Genomic DNA, 20,843 nt, shown 5'->3' with positions numbered 1-20,843 from the left:
TTTTGATTAATTCATCCAAACTTTGACAAATTCCGTGACATTCCGTGCTAAACTGTAAATTCCGTTTTTCTAACTGGATTCCGAGATTCCGTCCGTGTTTTCTGCATTGCGGAAATCATACGGCCGTACGCGTCAAGAACTGGGTTGACCGGATACTCCGTACCACCGGTACTTAAAAAAACCTTGTACCGTGATGTTTTTTAGTACCGACTTGGTACCGAAGTACCGGGTCTTTTGACAACACTAATATATACATAATAAATAAACACAGTACACACAGATATATTATGTAAACAAAAACGTTTATTTTGGATGTGATTAATCGGTATTAATCGTTTGACAGCACGTTTGCAAACCTGGTGGCCAACTGCAAGAAACGTCTGACCTCTGTGATTGCCAACAAGGGTTTTGCCACCAAGTACTAAGTCATGTTTTGTGAAGGGGTAAAATACTTATTTGACTTATTAAAATGCAAATCAATTTATAATTTTCTTGATTTTTTTGCTGCTATTCTGTCTCTCACTGTTCAAATAAACCTACCATTAAAATTATAGACTGATCATTTCTTTGTCAGTGGGCAAATGTACAAAATCAGCAGGGGATCGAATAATTTCCCCCACTAATATATATATGTTAGAGCTGCACGATTGATAATCCAGATTTTTATTTTATTTTTTTTAAATAGAGATCATGTTTCTCCCACGAATCTGAACTAAACAAAATAATGTATGAAAAATGAATTATTAAACATTTTAATATATAATATATGTATTTAAAATATATTTAATACACCAATTTTTAATATTAAACTTATATAAAAAAAATTGTATAAAAGGCAAAACGCATACTGATTTCAAAGTTAAGGATTCATTAGTTTGAATATACATTGAACCAAAAACTATCATAACATCTTAGTTAATAATTCAGTGTATTTTATTTTTTACAAAACATCTCATGTTTCGGTAGTGACTGCATTTTCGGTAGTGACAGTAATGCTTTGGTAGCAACCGCATCACATTTTAACTTGTGTAATAAAACACTACTTAAACATACTAAAATACATAACTGTACTACAATTTTTTAATTTTTTTTATTTTTTCCCCAAATATGAGGATTATGTGTTCCCTTTTGTCACTACTGAAACAATGATGACATGTGACTGTTTTGGTAGTGTCAATTTTATGGAATAACACCCAAAAAAACAAAGATGTCACTCCTGAAACGCCACCAAATAATGTTTCGGTAGTGACAATTTTAGATACTTTTGAACCTAGGTCAAAGATGCTAATCAGCACATGGTTAGGTAGCACACTTCTGAACAGGTGTACACATATAAAAATTAAATGTTATGGAATAACTCCCCAAAAAGTGTGCTTAATTCAGAAAAAAGTTGTCCGGTAGTGACGTTCCTTATAGTTACACACAGATTTCTCCGAATTTTGAACACATTTACCTCAAAAATCTACTCACCATGTAGTTATGAGAGAGAGGGGGACACAGGAATATTTCCTGATCATAAATTTAGGGGTGTGGTTAAAATCAGTCTCAGCCAATGGACTAAAACATACACTGTTTCAGTAGTGACATGAAAAATTCGGGACACTTTTTGTTAAATAAAGTTTCATAATTTACAAAGAAAATATAAAATAAATATTTTTTGGAATTCTACTTTTTAAAATAATCAAAAAGATACGTTTAAAAGCAACAATGGAAAAAAATACAAAAAAATTATTTCAATATCATTTTCATAAGTTGAAATTTAGGGGTTAGGGTTCGTGATAGCCACCTCCCAATTGAAATTACCCAATGAATTGATAATATACTGTATGTTAATATATATTAAGCTTACTAATATTTTAAATATTATTGTGGGTTTCAATAGATAATAGAAGGATCTTAATAAACAGTTAAAATTTGAATACTTAAATGCTTTTTAAATGTGTTTTTTGTTTGTTGGACAGCAGTTTGCACCAATTCTGTAAAATAGCCCATATATGTGTGTGTGTGTGTGTGTGTGTGTGTTAGTTTACACACACACACACACACACACACACGATTGTTTTTGTGAAAAGTGGAGACTCCATTCTCTGTGATTTATAAGCGTTTTGAAAAGTGGGGACATGGGGTAATGTCCTGAAAAGTCACCTTCTCCTTGTAATACCTACCTATGTTATACCCTTGTCATTATATAAATTTATGTCCTCATTTGTTACAAAAACGTGCACACACACACACACACATGTTCATTTTTGTGAAAAGTGGGGACATTCCATAGGAGTAATGGTTTTTATACTGTACTTACTGTATGTGCTATTGCCCTACACCAACCCTACACCTAAACCTACCCCAGGAGAGGGGTGCACAGGAGACTGTTCATTTCAACTTTCCCCCAAAAAACCTCACTCTGTATGATTTATAAGCGTTTTGAAAAGTGGGGACATGGGCCAATGTCCTGAAAAGTCACCTTCTACCATAGTCTACCTATGTCATACCTTTGTCATTATACAAATCTATGTCCTGACTTTTCACAAAAACGCGCACACACACACACACACACTGTATTAGTATTGTATATTAGTTTACTTAATTACTTTAACAAAGCAAGGAGTATAAACAAAGCATAAACAATAATAATAACAAAATAGGGCTTGCATAGGCAAAATATAGGGGGAAAAGGTTAAAATATTTGTTATGGGGAGAACTTTACATAAGAGTTCATTGTGCAGACTTAAGGAAATACAAAAAGTGCTGCCACATAGTTTGAAATGTACAATATGAGTTGGGCTCAGAAGAACATATACCCTCCATTCATATAATATGAAGCATATCATTCAAAGTTTCAAGACAATAAAGATTGAGTATCAGAATACCACAAAATCGCCAGCCTATGATCAAGCATATTTGTTATATAATTTTTAAATAAAATATTATTATTATTATTTAAATAAAATACAAACTTTATTTATAAATTCACAACTTTAAAAAAATACCAATTATATATCGAGCCAACAGTTATTCTTTGCCTTCTAGTTAATGTTGTCGTTGGTATCGATCATTGAAACGCCAAATCAGTTGACCAGTAGTAAAAAGTTCTCATCTATCTATGTCTTCATGGAAAGTTTTCAAAGTGTCTGGTGTTTCTGTTGTGCTCTCATAGTGTCCCAGCTCTAAAAGGGTAAGATTACACTCACTGAAGAAAAATGTAATTGTCTTGTGGAATCAATCTGGTCATCAATGAAAGTGAGCTTTCGGAGTGACTTGACCGGACCCCTCGTGTGCTGTGGGACTAGAATCTTGATGTAGCTGAGCTGCAATCTACTTTGAAGCTCCAAGCAGTCTGCGTCGCATCAGCAGTCTGTCTGGGAGTACAGACAGGGTCACCTGACCTCCTATCGATTTCATTCCATGACTTCCTGCTGTGACATTCACAATCCACACCAGTTATCCTGAAATCAATCTCACAGAAAGATTGATGTAGCTATAGAAATATTAATTGTCCTAAAAGTACAAGACTGTTTCTCTTCAACCGTGATGGGCAGATGACTGTTGCCGCTCATACTTTCTGACCTTTTCTCTCTTTGTTGCTCTTCGGGGCTCTGACTTTCCCATTGTCTTAACAGAGATATTTTGTCATGATGTCAATTTGTAGAATGACATTGTAGGAAACTGTATAAAATGAGTCTAAAATTGTCATGTGGTGTAACCATCCATTACTAAAATATTTATAAAAAATAAATAATAATAATTAAACATTTTCTTGAATTATTATTTACAAGAATGTTTTAAATAATTTTTCAAGATAAAAGTTCATATTTTTATTTCCAAATTTCATTTATCTATTAAACATATGTTTAATAGATAGAATGAATATAAAATTATATATTGAATCTAAAAATAATAATACCATATTTTCTTTGAATCAGTACTTTAGTACATTTACAAATATCAGTTTTATATAATAAATATAAATTTCATGTGTAGAATTAATAGAATATTATATATTAAATATCAATTTTATTTGGTGTAACCCTTAAGTAAAAATGTATGCCACATTTTCCTTACTACTTGAATAGTTATTTTCTAGATTATTATTATTTTTCTTTTAATTTTCATCAGACTGGTCAAATTAGATATTTTTATGAGGATTATTGACCTTGCAGGTTTCACCATGTTTTATATCAAAATGATTCTTAATACAAAAATGAGAAATCTGCTCATTGTAGAAATTGTGTTCAAGTGTTTTAATAGACAAAAAACATGGTTATGATGTAACTAAAGCCTAGCTATTAAAAAAATAATTAATTAATCAAATAAAATTGAAAAAAAAAGAAAGAACCGTCTTGCCTAAGCTTCCTGTTTCAATAGAAAATATTGCAAGTAAAAATACTTATCAAGTGATTTCATGAGGTTTTAAAGCAATGTCTTGTTGAAGCACAGTCGTGTGCGACCGGTCTTGATTTATGGATGGTGCATTAGGGGTTTTTAAATGAGAGGGCGATTCCTTGTCTGCCTCTCTCATCAGTCCTTCTCAAATGTATGTACGTCAGATCTCTTCAGTCCTGAGCCAAAAGCCCATTTCACAGAATGACTCATCACTTCTGTCATTCTCTCTATTAACCTGTGAATGATACATACGCTCTAACCCCTTTTAGCCGCTACATCCTGCCTTAAGTACCTCATATAGTTCAACAGAGACATTTATCCACAGCTTCTGCTCTTATCTTCCACATCAAATCTCTCTCACTCTCTCACTCTCGTTTTATGTTCTCATCTTTTTATCTTTTCGTAGTTTCTCATTCTTGCAATAACTGTCTGATAAATAAATACACGATTTCTATTTGTTTCTCTATGAGTACAACTCTAATTTATTTGTTTGTTTTTTTTATTTATATCATTTTAACGCTTTTTTTCTAAATTCCAAATGAAGGTATTAATAAATTCCCCCAAAGGAAGGTTTTATCAGATTTGAAGATATTTGAATAAATGAATGAATGTACGAATGAATAAATAATAACTAATATGTTTATCTATCTATCTGTCTATCTGTCTGTCTATCTATCTATCTATCTATCTATCTATCTATCTATCTATCTATCTATCTCTTTTTTTTTTCTATTTTAATTTTCATTAAAAAAAAAAAGTAAAAAAAGTAAATCTAAATGTAGGATCACTTTGGGGTCAATTTTGTCACCAAAACTATTGGTAAGTACATAAACATGAACACATACGCAGTGATTATGGATGGGAAATATATTAAATATTAATTGACAGTTTTTGTAACAAAAAATAAATAAAACAAATAATAAATAAAATCAATCAGTCAGTCAGTCAATCAATCAATTATTTTTCAATCAATCAATCTTTTTTTTTTTTTTGTAATTTTCATTTTCATTTAAAAAAACAAACAAAACAAAAAATAATATTTAAATGTAGGATCACATTGGGGTTAATTTTGCCACCAAAACTATTGGTAAGTACATTCACATGAACATACACACACACACACACACACACACACACACGCAGAGCGAGAGTAGGGATGGGAAATATATGAAATAATAATTGACAATATTTGTAACCAAAATAATAATAATAATATTAAAATAAATAAATAAATCCATCAATCAGTCATAACTATTAATATTGCCATGTTTAAATTGGCCATTAAAGTCCCTAAAGACTGTCATTAAACGGGTTTCACAATCATTCCTTGTTTTTAAAGTTGGTGTGGTTTGTTCATATCTGTGAATCAGTTCACATTGTCCATTTCATTGACTACATTTGTTTACATTGTTGTGCTAAAGCATGTGTGGCATTTTCTATGTATTAAAATCTTAAAATATAATATATAGGTAAATACTGCTCTTTCATCTATTTTTACATTGTGAAAAATTCTAAAGTATTTATTTATTTGTTTGTTTGTTTGTTTGGTTGTCTGTTTGTTTATTGCATATTACATTTAATAGGTCCTCTTTAATTAATCATCAAAAGAAATTATCACTATAGCTTGAAAAATAATATTGCCCAGCCCTAACAGTGAGCGTGTTGTGTGCATGTCTGGAGTCGGTGGTGTTTTTGGAGTCTTCTGGGACATGGCAGTCTTGCGTTCAGCTGTCCATAGTTGCTAAAAGCCAAGGAGCGCAAATGGACACAAAGAGAGTGGACAGGCTATCTGGACTGATGGTTTGATAATTGTGTTTATAGAGTTGGCAAGCTGAACTTGACCAAGTGTCCAAGCTCAAATGGAGGTAAAGTCCATCCAGGCAGAGACAGCAGCTGTCCCTCATCCACAGCCTGTTTAAATGAAGTGATGAAGCCATCAGTGGCTCACAGACGCCGTTCTGAGCAATCGCAAGCTGCCATTGTGTTACAGCAAGAGAAAGAGGGTAGTGCCAATTAGGGCTGAATAGGGCTGGGCGGTATATCGAGTTTGTACGATATATCGATATATTCTTTATAAGCGATACGGTATGAAGCAATACCGTTAATATCGATATAAGTAGGTTGATACAAGCGCATCTGAAAAAATATCTAGGGAGGACACAGACTGAACTGCTGCGGAGAAAGTGCATAATACAATTTGTTCTACATGTATCAGGCTTTATATGAAGGGCTTTAAAAAAATCGTAAGATATAGTAGCCAATACTTTATAGTTTCAGTTTAAAGAGGCTCTGACAGAAAGGCTGCATGTGTCGCTGACAGAGACGTGCTGTTGTCCTTAACGCATAACTTACATTTCACAGGTATATTCTCCATCTGTAAATGTTAGAAAGCCATGGAAATATTTCCATTTTGCAGTCAGAAGTGCGTGAGCTTTTGCTTTGCGATTCTCCGCTAAACTTCACAGACCATTTAGAACGAGCGCGCCAAACAGACGGAGCTCAATGAAATAAGAGCGCAATGACTGACTAAAATATACATTTTGCTGAAATATTTGTAGTTGGAAAATAAATGTGACATATGTAGAATTTTAAACCGACAAGTAAGTGTATTTGTATGATAGCACTAACTGTAAAGTGTAATGGGGTAATCAAAATAGCCTTTTTACTCAATTAGTCTGTGCTTTTTTATTATTTTCATTTTTAGTGTAGTAAATTTAACTTCTGCTTTAAAAGCATTATATTTTTTTTCAGATTGCAATGTTAGAATGTAATGTGATTTGAACCCTTTTTGCACATAATATATGCCTTCATGCTTACATTCACTTTATTTGTTTAATCCAAATACAAAATACCGAGATATATACCGTATATACGGCACATCAGCCAAAAAATACCGAGATATGAATTTTAAAATAACGCGAATTTTCAACCGCAGAGGTTGCGATTACATTGTCACGTGACACGCGAGAGTAAAGAGGTGTGTTCGGCTTGACGACCGATCGATGTATGGCATCAAAGTACGGCGAGAGAAAGCACAAGAAGACGTCCACCGCTCTCTTAAAGCTCTCACAGTACTTTGACACACACCGATAGGTCTAGCAGCGCTGCTTCAAGTCGAACACATCTAAGCAGTCTTCAGAGGAAGCATCAAGTTGGCACGCTTAGACAGTGTTGCCAAGTCCGCGGTTTGCCTCGAACAATGTGATATTTAGCCCCTGAAATGCGAATCTTACCAGGGGAACCCCTCCAAAAAACGTGTATTTTACCCTCCAGAATGCGTTATTTTTATTTTTATTTTTTACTCGTGGACCCCCCTCGAAACACAATTGGGCTAGTTTTGTTGTAAAAACCTGGCAACTGTGGCACGCTACATGCGGAAATGTTTGAAAGCGTATATATGAATGTAGCCTACTTCAAATTGGCGCATGGAAATTATTCGAGCAGTAACAGTGTTACGGTGCATTTCATTACTAAAGACTTGACTTTAAGGTAATATAGACTATATAATAAGGTTATATATATATATATATATATATATATATATATATATATATATATATATATATATATATATATAAATAACAAAGAGAACCCAATCAAAAATTAGACAAACATATTTTCTTTGTCATTTATTTATTCAGGAAAATGATCTAATATTGCATATCTGTGAGTGGCAAAAGTATGTGAATCTCTTGGATTAGCAGTTAATTTAAAGGTGAAATTAAGGTCCATCTGTGCAGAGGTGTTTTCAGTCAGTGCAATGACTATCAAATGTCAGTACGTGACCTGTTTTATTCAAAGAACATGGATCTATCAAAGTCTGATCATGTTTGTGGAAGTGAATCATATCACGAACAAAGGAGATTACTGAGGACCTCAGAAAAAGAGTTGATGTTGCTCATCAGGCTAGAAAAGGTTACAAAATCATCTCTAAAGAGTTTGGACTCCACAAATGCACAGTCAGACAGATCGTGTACAAATTCAAGACCACTGTTACCTTCCCGAGAAGTGGTCGACCAACAAAGATCACTCCAAAGCAGAACGTGTAATAGTCTGCGAAGTTGCAAAAGTTCCCAGGGTAACTTCTAAGCAACTAAAGGCCTTTCTCACATTGGCTGATGTTAATGTTCATGAGCCCACCATCAAGAGAACACTGAGCAACCATGGTGTGCATGGCAGAGTTGCAATAAGAAAGCCACTGTTCTCCAAAAAAAATTGCTTGCTAAAGATCATGTGGACAAGCTATTGGAGAAAGGTTTAATGGATGGATGAAACCAAAATAGAACTTATTGGTTTAAATGAGAAGCTGTTATGTTCGGAGAAAAGAACACACTGCATTCCAGCTTAAAAATCTTATCCCATCTGTGAAACATAGTGGTGGTACCATGGCTTGGGCCTGTTTTGCTGCGTCTTGGCCAGGACAGCCTGCCATCATTGATGGAACAATGAATTCTAAATTATACCAGCAAATTCTAAAGGAAAACGTGAGGACATCTGTAAGACAACAACCCCAAGCACACAAGTCATTCTACCAAAAAATGGTTAAAGAAGAACAAAGTTAATGTTTTGGAATGGCTGAGTCAAAGTCCAGACCTTAATCCAATTAAAATGTTGTGGAAGGACCTAAGCAAGCAGTTCATAGGAGGAAACCCACCAACATCACAGAGTTTAAGTGGTTCTGCACTAAGGAATGGGCTCAAACTCCTACATGTTATTGTGTGTGTGTATGTATGTATATACAGTGAGGAAAATAAGTATTTGAACACCCTGCTATTTTGCAAGTATATATATATATATATATATATATAAACATTTTCTCCCATGTAGCTCATAATACACTAAAATTCTATTTTATACCCCTTCCCCTTGTCCCTTGAAACAGAGTGTCAAGGGGGTAGGGGTGAAAATGTTCCCCTAAGAATTGGCACACCCCTACTATACCGTTACACGTCGTCTAGCTCCTACAATACACACAACTATACTGGTGTGCATTAGAGCCTTAAAGGGATAGTTCACCCACAAATTTAAATTCTGTCATCATTTACTCACCTTCAAGTAGTTCCGAACCTGTATGAATTTCTTTGTTCTACCGAACACAAAGGAAGATATTTTGAAGAAAGTTTGTAAGCAGGCTGTTTTGGGGCACCATTGACTTCCATAGTAGGGAAAAAAAAATACTATGGAAGTCGATGGTGCCCTAGAACTGCTCTGTTTCCCACATTCTTCAGAATATCTTCCTTTGTGTTCAGCAGAACAAAGACATTCATACAGGTTTGGAACTACTTGAGGGTGAGTAAATGATGACAGAATTTTCATTTTTGGGTGAACTATCCCTTTAAGGCTGATTTATACTTCTGCGTCGGACCTATGCCGTAGTCTTTACGCCATAGGCTATGCGTAAGTTTTCATTTATACTTCTTGTCGTTGTCCATGTCTACGTGCAGTACACATGCAGACCGCTAGTCTGCAGTGTCCACGGGCATGTTGCTTGTGTAACCCGCAGTACCACGGCAAAAGCCGAGGAAGAAGTGCCTCTTCGGAGAAGCATAGCCGTGATGGCAGCAAATAAATATCAAATCATTAAATCATTATTTAAAACTACAAAAAGGAGACAACAGAACAGGAGAAGGTGGCATTCTTTCAATTTTCGCAAGGACTTGTACCATGGCAGATCAACGTTGTTTGTCGCGGACAACTAGTGATGTATAGCGCTGTTTTTGAAGTAAACTCACTCATTGCAAATCGAATTGTCTCGAATTGGCAATAGGTATTTGAGAAAAAAGTTTAGCGAATTCTAATTATTGGGGGTATTAGCCCTCACAATGTCTATGGTGGTTATCGCCCTGATCAGTCATGTAAATATGTTGTGGCACTATCGTGCAGTCTGTAATGATATGACGTTAGCAAATTTTTTGCAAACATTTCTTTGAATAACATGACTGTAAACATGAACTCACGATTGAATGTAACATACAACAAATTATTACTTTTCATTAAAATCTTTATTAATGCCAATAATGCTTACATTTATGTGTCTTTTTGTTCGCTCGGGCAGCCATGTTGATGCTGTAGCCGGTTTATGCTGAGATAATTCATACCCCTTCATTTGTAGTGTGGTCCCGAAAAATCTTTGTTTGAAGAGCTATCTGGCCCTTCTCCTACCCCTACCCCTCCAACCAAAAGGGAATCGAGACACGGCTAAGGGGTAGAAATGGGATTGGGCCTAATTGTAGGCTCAGTGTTTCTGGTGTAACCTTTTGGTTAAGTACTTAGCTCAAGTACTTAGCAGGGACTGTGGGAATTAAAGTAATTTCCAGGTCACAGGTCACCCCTATTTGGGATTGAACTACCTTCAATGCAGCGGTTGCCCCTTGGGTCAGGGCTTCGTTTGTTAGCCCTTGCTGGCAGTGGCAGCTTGTGGGTTTTAAAATAGAAGAGGAACACTAATTGTATTGGTTTGGGGATCCCTGCCAATTATTATTATTATTATTATTATTATTATTATTATTTGCTTAACCGTTTTAAAATGGCTTTTAGGTTGCTTTTAGTCAGAAAACGACACACACATACAGCAAGATAATATAATTTAATTTACCTGGCCTATCATTTGAAGCAAACTTCCATCCCTTCTTAAAAGTCTGTGTTACCTGCCTGTTGTGCTATTTAATTAAGCCGACTGCTGTGACCTATATCCAGCTTAGGCGTGTTCTCCCTTTTTTTTTTAAATTTGTATATATACTGTTTGAATGACAGCTTGGTAAATCTGTTGGCGATAAAATATTCAATATCGCTACTCATCATACAACCCGAATTCCGTAAATGTTGGGATGTTTTTTTTAAATTTGAATAAAATGAAAACTAAAGGAATTTCAAATCACATGAGCCAATATTTTATTCACAATAGAAAATAAATAACATAATAAATGTTTATACTGAGAAATTTTGCAATTTTATGCACAAAATGAGCTCATTTCAAATTTGATGCCTGCTACAGGTCTCAAAATAGTTGGGACGGGGGCATGTTTACCATGGTGTAGCATCTCCCCTTTTCAAAATAATTTGAAGACTTCTGGGCATCGAGGTTATGAGTTTCTGGAGTTTTGGTGTAGGAATTTGGTCCCATTCTTGCCTGATTTAGGTTTCTAGCTGCTGAAGAGTTTGTGGTCATCTTTGACGTATTTTTCGTATAATGATGCACCAAATGTTCTCTATAGGTGAAAGATCTGGACTGCAGGCAATTCAGCACTACGAAGCCATGCTGTTGTAATAGCTGCAGTATGCAGTTTTGCATTGTCCTGCTGAAATACATGTCATCTGGAGGGGAGCATATGTTGCTCTAAAACCTTTATACTATATACCTTTCAGCATTCATAGTGCCTTCCAAAACATGCATGCTGCCCATACCGTATACACTTATGCACCCCCATACCATCAGCGATGCTGGCTTTTGAACTGAACTCTGATGACACGCTGGAAGGTCTCCCTCCTCTTTATCCCGGACGACACGGCTTCCGTGATTTCCACAAATAATGTCAAATTTGGACTCGTCTGACCATAGAACACTTTTCCACTTTGAAACAGTCCATTTTAAATAAGCCTTGGCCCACAGGACATGACGGCACTTCTGGACCATGTTCACATCCTTTTTGCATGATAGAGCTTTAGTTGGCATCTGCAGATGGCATGGCGAATTGTGTTTACCGACAGTGGTTTCTGGAAGTATTCCTGGGCCCATTTAGTAATGTCAATGACAGAATCATGCCGATGAGTGATGCAGTGTCATCTGATGGCCTGAAGACCACGGGCATCCAACAAAGGACTTCGGCCTTGTCCCTTACACACAGAGATTTCTCCAGTTTCTCTGAAACTTTTGATGATGCTATGCACTGTAGATGATGAGATTTGCAAAGTCTTTGCAATCTGACATTGAGGAACGTTGTTTTTAAAGTATTCCACAATCTTTTTATGCACTCTTTCACAGATTGGAGAGCCTCTGCCCATCTTTAATTCTGAGAGACTCTGCCTCTCTAAGACATCCCTTTTATAGCTAATCATGTTACAGACCTGATGTCAATTAACATAATTAGTTGCTAGATGTTCTCCCAGCTGAATCTTTTCAAAATCCCTTGCTTTTTCAGCCCTTTGTTGCCCCTGTGCCAACTTTTTTGAGACCTGTAACAGGCATCAAATTTGAAATGAGCTCATTTAGTGGATAAAAGTGTGAAATTTCTCCGTTTAAACATTTGTTATATTCTCTATGTTCTATTGTGAATAAAATATTGGCTCATGTGATTTGAATGTCTTTTAGTCTTTATTTTATTCAAATTTAAAAAACGCCCCAACATTCCAGAATTCAGGTTGTAAGTAATTGGTACATTATCAGCGCAGCGGGAGACGTTCAAACTAATATAGGGCTGCAGCTAACGATTATTTTTATTGTCGACTAATCTATTGATTATTTTTCAATTAATCTATTTGTTATTTTCTTATCAGTTGATGAATTCTTTAAACTAACAGGAAATAGTAACAATAACTTCTGCTATTAATCTTTTACTATTTATTCAAACATTTTCTCATAATTAATACTTTACAAAAAATAAATAACAACAAAGAAAGAAAATAATAACAAGAAAAGAGAAAAAGAAAGAAATAATAATAACAATAAATAATTAATAAAAATTAAAGAAAGAAAGAAAATAATTAATAAAAAAAGAAGAAAAAGAAAAATAATAACAATAATTAATAAAAAAAAGAAAAAGAAACCAAGGAAGCAAGAAAGAAATAATAATAAGAAAGAAAGAGAGAAAGAATTACAGGGCAGTGATACAATCAATAGAAATGCACATTATGGCTGCATTCACAGTTACTGTTTTGGGACTGACAGCAGTTGCTTACAGATGAGAGACTTGAAATGTTTTATTAATTCAGCAGATTAAAACATCTGCTTGAATATCTGTATGAATGAACAGCTGAAGTCACAACCGCATTCAGGACACTAGCGACAGAATAAAAAATGGAGTCATAACACCAGGAAGTTTCATCACAGTTGACAGCCCATTTTTAAATAAATGAGCCCAGTCGAGGCTTGTCCAATTCATCACAGTTAAACGACTAACTGTGACTTTAAATGCTTTGTTAGCGAGTGCAGAGAGCGCGTTTGGTGCGCGTGTCTCAAAACTCGCGGGATCGCGCCCACGGCACTGACGGCAACTCCAGTGGATCTTCAAATGAACACGAATCATTTCTCCTTCTCTTGTCTCTGTGGGTGAATTAAACCTGTCATGATTATATAGGCAACTTGATGTCCCGTGCTGTTCCGTTCATTCAGCGCAGCTTTGAATGCAAGTTCGGATATATGCGGTTCTGACGGTCGTATAATAATAAAATGCTCTATGAACGCAACTCTATGAAGTGATGTTGCCATGCTAGCCTTTACCTTCTGCTAGAGTCTTGTTTTGTGTTCAACATGGCAGAAAAACAGTCTTAAGTAGGGATAACTGCAGGCTCGTGCACTGGGCGTGGCTAAAGGTGTGAAGCGTCGACGCATTCCATGCTAATCGATGTATTTTCATAATCGACGTAATCGATGACGTCGACGAATTGCTGCAGCCCTAAACTAATAGGCTTGTTTGAGATGAGCAAAATCTGCGCAGAACCGATCACCGGTGATCACCGCGAGATGCATGCCGGTTAGAAAAGTGTCCGAGTTACGTCCGCCTTGCTCTGATGTCATGCTGACGTGTGCCAAAAAACTCTCGCGACGGCGAGGCGGCTGTGTCGGATTGAGCAGTCGCGCGCAGTTGCTCTCCACCGACTGCGCTGATCAAAAGCATGATGGGAAACGACTGACTGACGACAAAGATTAATGCTCATTGGTTCAGACAACCGTGATGCTGCGTTCTCTTCTAAAATGTTTTATTTTTTTAATCTGATTTCATGCTATTATGTATTTAAATTGTGCATGAATATTCCCAAACACTGACAGTGCGATCTCTGTGTGAGATATGTGATTGTTGTCATATTTTCTATAAAAATCTAAAATACATGTTTGAATTAAAATTAAAATGGAGGATAAATACGCCTTTCGTATGGAATTAAATAGCAAGCACTTTGAGTGTCTTGTTCATCATATTTATATTCATATAAAAGCAACAGAACTGAAATTATATCATGTTTATCAGCAGCACAGCATATGAGTGAGAATAACGCGATATCTGCCTTTGATCTCGTTTGATCTCGTTCTACTTTGAGAGGGCAGAACTGTCCGTCTTGACTGCGCTTATTTCACTCCTCCCCTCACTGCAGCCGCCTACTCTCGCCTACATTTCAGGCGAGGCGAGGCGCATCTCAAACAAGCCTAGTATCACGTAATTTACGTCTCTACAATGATTGGTTGATATACCAGAAGGGAGGCTAACTTCCCCTGCGAGGTTTCTTTTCTCAACACTCCTCAGCGTTGAAAGTGAACACTCGATGGTAATTGGCTAATTTTTTTTTAACCAACGGAGACACAAGAGCTCAGCTCTCCCCTGGCCTCCCCCTCCCCTTCTCTATCACTTAGTGATTGTAATACATCAGCAGATTCAGCACATTCGTCATAGAAAAGCGGCGCTTTCCAACTTCAGTAACATGTTATGGTATTACAGCTGTGAAATTACAAACAAAAAAGTAGTTCATGATACAGTGCTTCAGCGTCTGAGAATGGCTTGGTTCATTTACTGTGAATCGAACCGTTCTGAGACGCTGATAATATGCTGAATGTGTGGACATGAACACAGAGCCAAGCTTCATTCTAAAACCAGCACTGTTGTTTTTTGTTTTGTTTTGTTTTTTGCCAGCAGTCCATCAAAATAAACTTTTGATGCTTTACCATTTGAAAATGAAGAAATTATATTTATTTTACAGTATTACATTGTTTCATATTTTATTTAATATTTTTATTCAGTAATATGACAATAATTCCAGTATTATAATCAGTAAATTACAATTATTATTATTATTTTATAGTAGAATTGGTCAAAAACAGTGGGAGTGTGGCCTATGAAAACTCAAGTGGAAGATAGCTATTCGAGTAATCTGGTGAAAATTCCTGTATTTTTTCATATCAAAATATTAATTGCAGGAAATAAAATCATGATGTTAGTATAAATTATGAATAAATCTATCTATCTATCTATCTATCTATCTATCTATCTATCTATCTATCTATCTATCTATCTATCTATCTATCTATCTACCACATTGTGCAGCCCTAACTTATACTATGTTATGCATTGTCATGATGTCATTATCCTGCTGCTCCAGACTGATTATTAACATGGTATTTTCAGCTGATTTCTTGGATGAGAGGAAATGTAAAAGTTTGTAGCCTGAAATATATAGAATTTTAATTTTACATTAAACTTTAGTGCCTGAAGCCTATCAGCAGCACCTAGAAGCCTTTAAGTGCTCTGTCTGTTGTAGATACATTATTGAACATAGATATTTCATACCTTTTAGGTGACCAAAATTGGAGGAAGGTCTTTCTTAACTGTTCCATATTGATTTAAATTCAAAGAATAAAGTCCATTGTTCATTCTGCATTCTTATTAAATGCTGAATCATTTATATAAGTAGCTGTGGCAATAAATCAATGCTAACCGCATTTACTTAACAGCATTTCTATTGACCCACATGAATCAAGTTATTATTATAAGTCTGAACTTTAACCAGCAAATGCAAATGGATTAATAACTCTGTTTTTCTTCTCCAGCTCAGTCCTTCAAAGAGTTTTCCCAGTTGCTGAACACCATGGAAGAGGAGAGAAGGCGGCTGGTAAGTACTTTTTTCTCCCTTTTCAAATTTCAAATCACATCAGAAAAGCATTTATTTTTTAATAAAAATGAAGGAAATTATTAAAAAAGTTGTAAATAAAGTATCGGTTAGGGTAGGTGTAGGGAGGGCTTTTGTCCCAATCTATTTAATAATTTGAAATAAAATTTAAAAAATTACATTCAATAAGTTATTGCATACTGTTTTATAATGTATTACAATGCTGAGGTGCAGATAATTGCCACTATTTGCAATAAGTAATTGGCAGAATATCCTGCTATTTTAACATAAATAGAATCTAAAGCTATTTTGCACTGTGTAAATAGCATATCACTAAAAATAATGCTATTTTCACGTAATGTAAATTGCCTCTATCGCAACCCCAATTATTTATATATATATATATATATATATATATATATATATATATATATATATATATATATATATATATATATATATATATATATATACACACACACACACACACACACACACACACACACACACATATATATATATATATATATATATATATATATGTGTGTGTGTGTGTATATATATACATACAAAATTGGTCCCCCCAATGTTCAAGACATGGTTACGGCCTTGTTCTGATACCATAGAAATACAACATTGTTTTCCCGCTGTAAGGTAATATGTAATGTAAGGAAACAAGGTCAATTTAGCTCAAAGGAATCATTTATGATTTTATAGGGAATTTGAACAGAATCACTGTTTCACGGCTGATCACTGATTCGGCCAGCGATTCACTGAACGAGCCGTATAACATCAACTCTGCACTGGATATTAAAATCCAAAATATAGTGAAAACACAGATCGGCAGATTAAGACATTAACTTGTAAGCACAAAACAAAAGATACTTTTCTTTTCAATATAAATAAGACTTTATTTATATAAACCTAAGACATAAGCTAATCTAACACATGAACACACACATTCATACAAGTTGCAGAAAGAGAGAAAGTGAGGAAATGATGAGTTTAAGAGAATGAAAATGTGAAATCCCAAGTTTATAGCAATATGTGCAATTGCATAGACCTGAACAACCATCAATCACTTCATTGACCCTCATATTGAGTTTCTCAATGAGGCTAAAATTTGTATTAAATGCACCAGCTCAGCAAAATTCTGGAAGTTACTTGCTTGCGTTGCCTCTGTGTTAAGGGATTCCCTTTTGTCATAGTCTTTGCAGAAAGGGGGTTCCCCGAGGTTGCTGATTGGCTGACAGTTCAGTGGTCGTTTGTAGTGATGTCTTGGGAAGCCAATCGTTGGGCGTTGGCTGAAGATGGTTTCGGAGTCCGTTGCTAGTTGAAGTTTGGTGCAGTCGGAGCTGCACTTTGCGGCAAACTTAACTTTTGAACACGAAACTCAACAGAAAGAAAAGAAACTAAAGTTAAATAATAAATTGAGGTAACAAGACTAGGTGGTTTTTCTTATCATCGTGGTGTTAAGTAGCAGCTGGGATGTAGGCCAGAGCATGCTCAAAGAGTCAAAACGCGGTGGCAAAAGCAAACAGAAAAGAGCAAAATGAAGAGGAGGAAGATTTGATGGTGTCCTGAGTTTTTAAACTCGGCTTCTGGACCCGTCCCAATAGGTGTCTTGACCAATTAGATATGATCTTAGCTCTTTTCTCCTCCCAATCCATAAATCATGTATCAGTCACATGGTCCGAATTTTACATGCTCTTGTAGAATATAATTTTGGACATGGTTTCTGTAACAAGACTATGATACATCTGACAAAGAATTGATTGGAAGAAACGTTTAAAGCATGATTTTTCAAACTCATACATACCAAACACGAATATAAATCCTTAAAGTCATTCAATAGTTATTAAAAAGACATACATAATATGTTATTAAAACATGATAGTCTAATGTGTGGGTTACATTTACAGTTATGCATAGAAATCATTAGTTGCTCATAAGATGATTTTTGGTACATATGGAAAAGACAGTCCATTGGACTTCCTGCATTGGACTTATCAATAAGTATTCTTTTGTCTTAATGTTGCAAGCTGTTCTGGAAAAGGCTTGTTGGTTAGGCTTTCTTCAGACGGGCTGGAGCTAGGGATCCTGTTGCATTGGGGCCTCTCTGGAATTTCGGCTCCTCATGTTTTGATGTTCTGATCGAATCTTAAATTTGTCTGATTCATTCTGATCCTACACCGCCATCATTGCTTTCTTGGGTATTAGGTACTGTACCATTGAAATTCCATGTTCACGCATTGCTTTGGCATCAAACCTACCAAGCACCAGGATTTGCGTTGTTTTGGACGTATTCTATAGCAATACCATTATTTTGTTTCTAGTAAACATGCCCTATCCAGGAAATATACTACCATGGTATTGTTGTAAGTACTTTGGATGGTCATAATACATGAATTTGGTAATCATGCAGTATCAACATCTACAAAAAAATAAATAAATAAATAATAATAATAAATAATAATAATACTTTGCAAAAGCCACTTGATATTTTGTTAGAATTCAAAACAAACTAAATTCCACAATTGTAACTTAAGTATTCAAATAGATTTTGAGGCCACTGTATATCAGTATACCATACCATGATCATCTGATTATTAGGTACTCCACCATGGTACCACAGTGCTTTTTTTAAGGAACTATCCTTAACAAAAAATCACTGTTGTGGTACCCTGCTACTATTGAGAGGTTCGAAGAAAGTATTGTTGTTGTTGTTTCTGTTATCAAATTAACACCCCATAATATCCTCATGATTAGCTGAGCTGATAATGAGAAAGCAAGTAAACAAACAAAGCCTGCTTTTTCAACTCTGATTGGTAAAACAGCAAGTCTTAGCAAGAATGAATCTCTCAGATAAATAATGTTTAATCACCCTGTTGGGGTTTATTTTGTGGTAATGACCAGTTAACTGTGCGTTATCTTGCTTTTACACGGCTACTTTACCAAATAAAAAAAATAAAAAAATGCTATTTTGTAAGAAAAAAACAGACCAGTACAGGAAATCAAACAGTCAGTTATACAGTTGGTCATTATACAATAAGGATTAAACAGAATGAAGTGGCCCAAGAGCCGTGTAATTTTAATCAGTGTATTAAAGTAGACAAGTACACTGTAAAATATTTTTTTTAAGATTATTGTAGCATGTTTTACAAGAAAACACCACTTGAGTCACTATTTGAGTTCAATCTTTAGATTAGTGTGCTACTTGCCATTTCTTTGTAATGATGTAACTAATTTCTAAATGCAAATTGTTTCTGCAACAATTTTTCAGTGTGGTTCATGGCAAGGATCATGGTAAAACCAGCCACAGACCATAGCCATGTTGCGCGCTAGACTTGGTCTTACATTGTGTTTGGTTTCTGCGGGTGTGCGTTTCAGAGCAGACGTGTCAGTGACATCCAGAAGAGACGGTATGGAAGAGAGAAGAGAGTTTGCATGAAGTCATTGATGCAGGCAGCCCTTGGGCCTTATTTTCTTCTCATTGCTTCGTTATTATCCTTCCTGTTAAATTAAATGTTAAAACGGCAAACAGTTCGAGCAATATGCAGCCTCATTTAGACAAATGTCCTTAAAACGTAACCACAAAGACGTGAGAATAATCCAAAATGCTTAATATCTCACTTAAATGGTGCTTTAATGATGTGTGTGATTATCACACAGTTACCAGCTGCTCATTTAAAGCTTTAAACTACCTAACTAAATGGCAAGAATAATACAACAGGGATGCATGCAGTCTGTAGCAACATTCAGTTTCAGACAAATACAAATTCAGGCCATCCGTTTTTAAATTAGTCGAGCTGTGCTGTAGCTCCACCTTTCATTCTGTATCTTCATACCTGTGGCGCGTCACTAGTGATTCTGGACCCAATGTGCAGATTTGCTATGGAGTCTCAATCAGGCCCCCCAAAGGACATTGTTGGACACTGTGCCCCTACTTCCTACCTTTTGAAGATACTTTGTTTTGTCTAAATTCCACAAATGTGGTCACATTAGCAAATTTTTGTGGGCAAAAAGGTCCATCAATTCATGTGACCTTATATAATAAAATACCTAACTACATAATACTACTATTGTTAGAAATTTCAACAAAATTAAAATAGAAATATAAACTTTTGAACTGCGGGTTTCGTCTGGTCAGAGGAGAACTGGCCCCCCGACTGAGCCTGGTTTCTCCCAAGGTTTTTTTTCTCCATTCTGTCTCAGAGGGAGTTTTGGTTCCTTGCCGCTGTCGCCTCTGGCTTGCTCAGTTGGGGAAACTTAATTTCTAGCGATTATCGCCGATTTGATTGCACAGATACTATTTAAACTAAACTGAGCTAGACAATGACATCTCTGAATTCAATAATGAAATGCCTTTAACTGAAAATTGAGTGTTTAATCTTATCATTATACATTACTGACACTCTGTCCTCCAATTTGATACTGTTAAGTGCTTTGACACAATCTGTATTGTAAAAGCGCTATATAAATAAAGGTGACTTGACTTGACTTGACCCACTTGAAATCTATGCAAAATCTGTGTGGGTGAACCTTTGCCCTCATGCGAAATTCCCAGTTTGGATTTCTTTTGAAATGAGAAAAGAGAAACAAATGTTGTTCCATCTCTCATTCTTCCTTTTCCTACCAAGACCACATAA

The 20,843-nt window shown here is 35.4% G+C and overlaps 1 protein-coding gene across 4 annotated transcripts in view; it reads left to right on the top strand.

Moving 5' to 3' along the window:
• LOC131524270 (rho GTPase-activating protein 42) overlaps positions 1 to 20,843 on the top strand; it is a 109,362-nt gene that overhangs the window by 32,028 nt on the left and 56,491 nt on the right. For all 4 annotated transcript variants that reach the window (XM_058751231.1, XM_058751233.1, XM_058751232.1 and 1 more), the window contains exon 3: positions 16,136 to 16,197. In XM_058751231.1, the coding sequence (XP_058607214.1) occupies positions 16,136 to 16,197 (62 nt within the window). The remainder of the gene's footprint in view (positions 1 to 16,135; positions 16,198 to 20,843) is intronic.

This window comes from Onychostoma macrolepis, chromosome 18 (assembly GCF_012432095.1).
Source record: "Onychostoma macrolepis isolate SWU-2019 chromosome 18, ASM1243209v1, whole genome shotgun sequence".
NCBI classification, from domain to species: Eukaryota; Metazoa; Chordata; class Actinopteri; order Cypriniformes; family Cyprinidae; genus Onychostoma; species Onychostoma macrolepis.
Note: the sequence above shows the minus strand (reverse complement) of the source record. Positions and strands in the feature narration are given on the sequence as shown.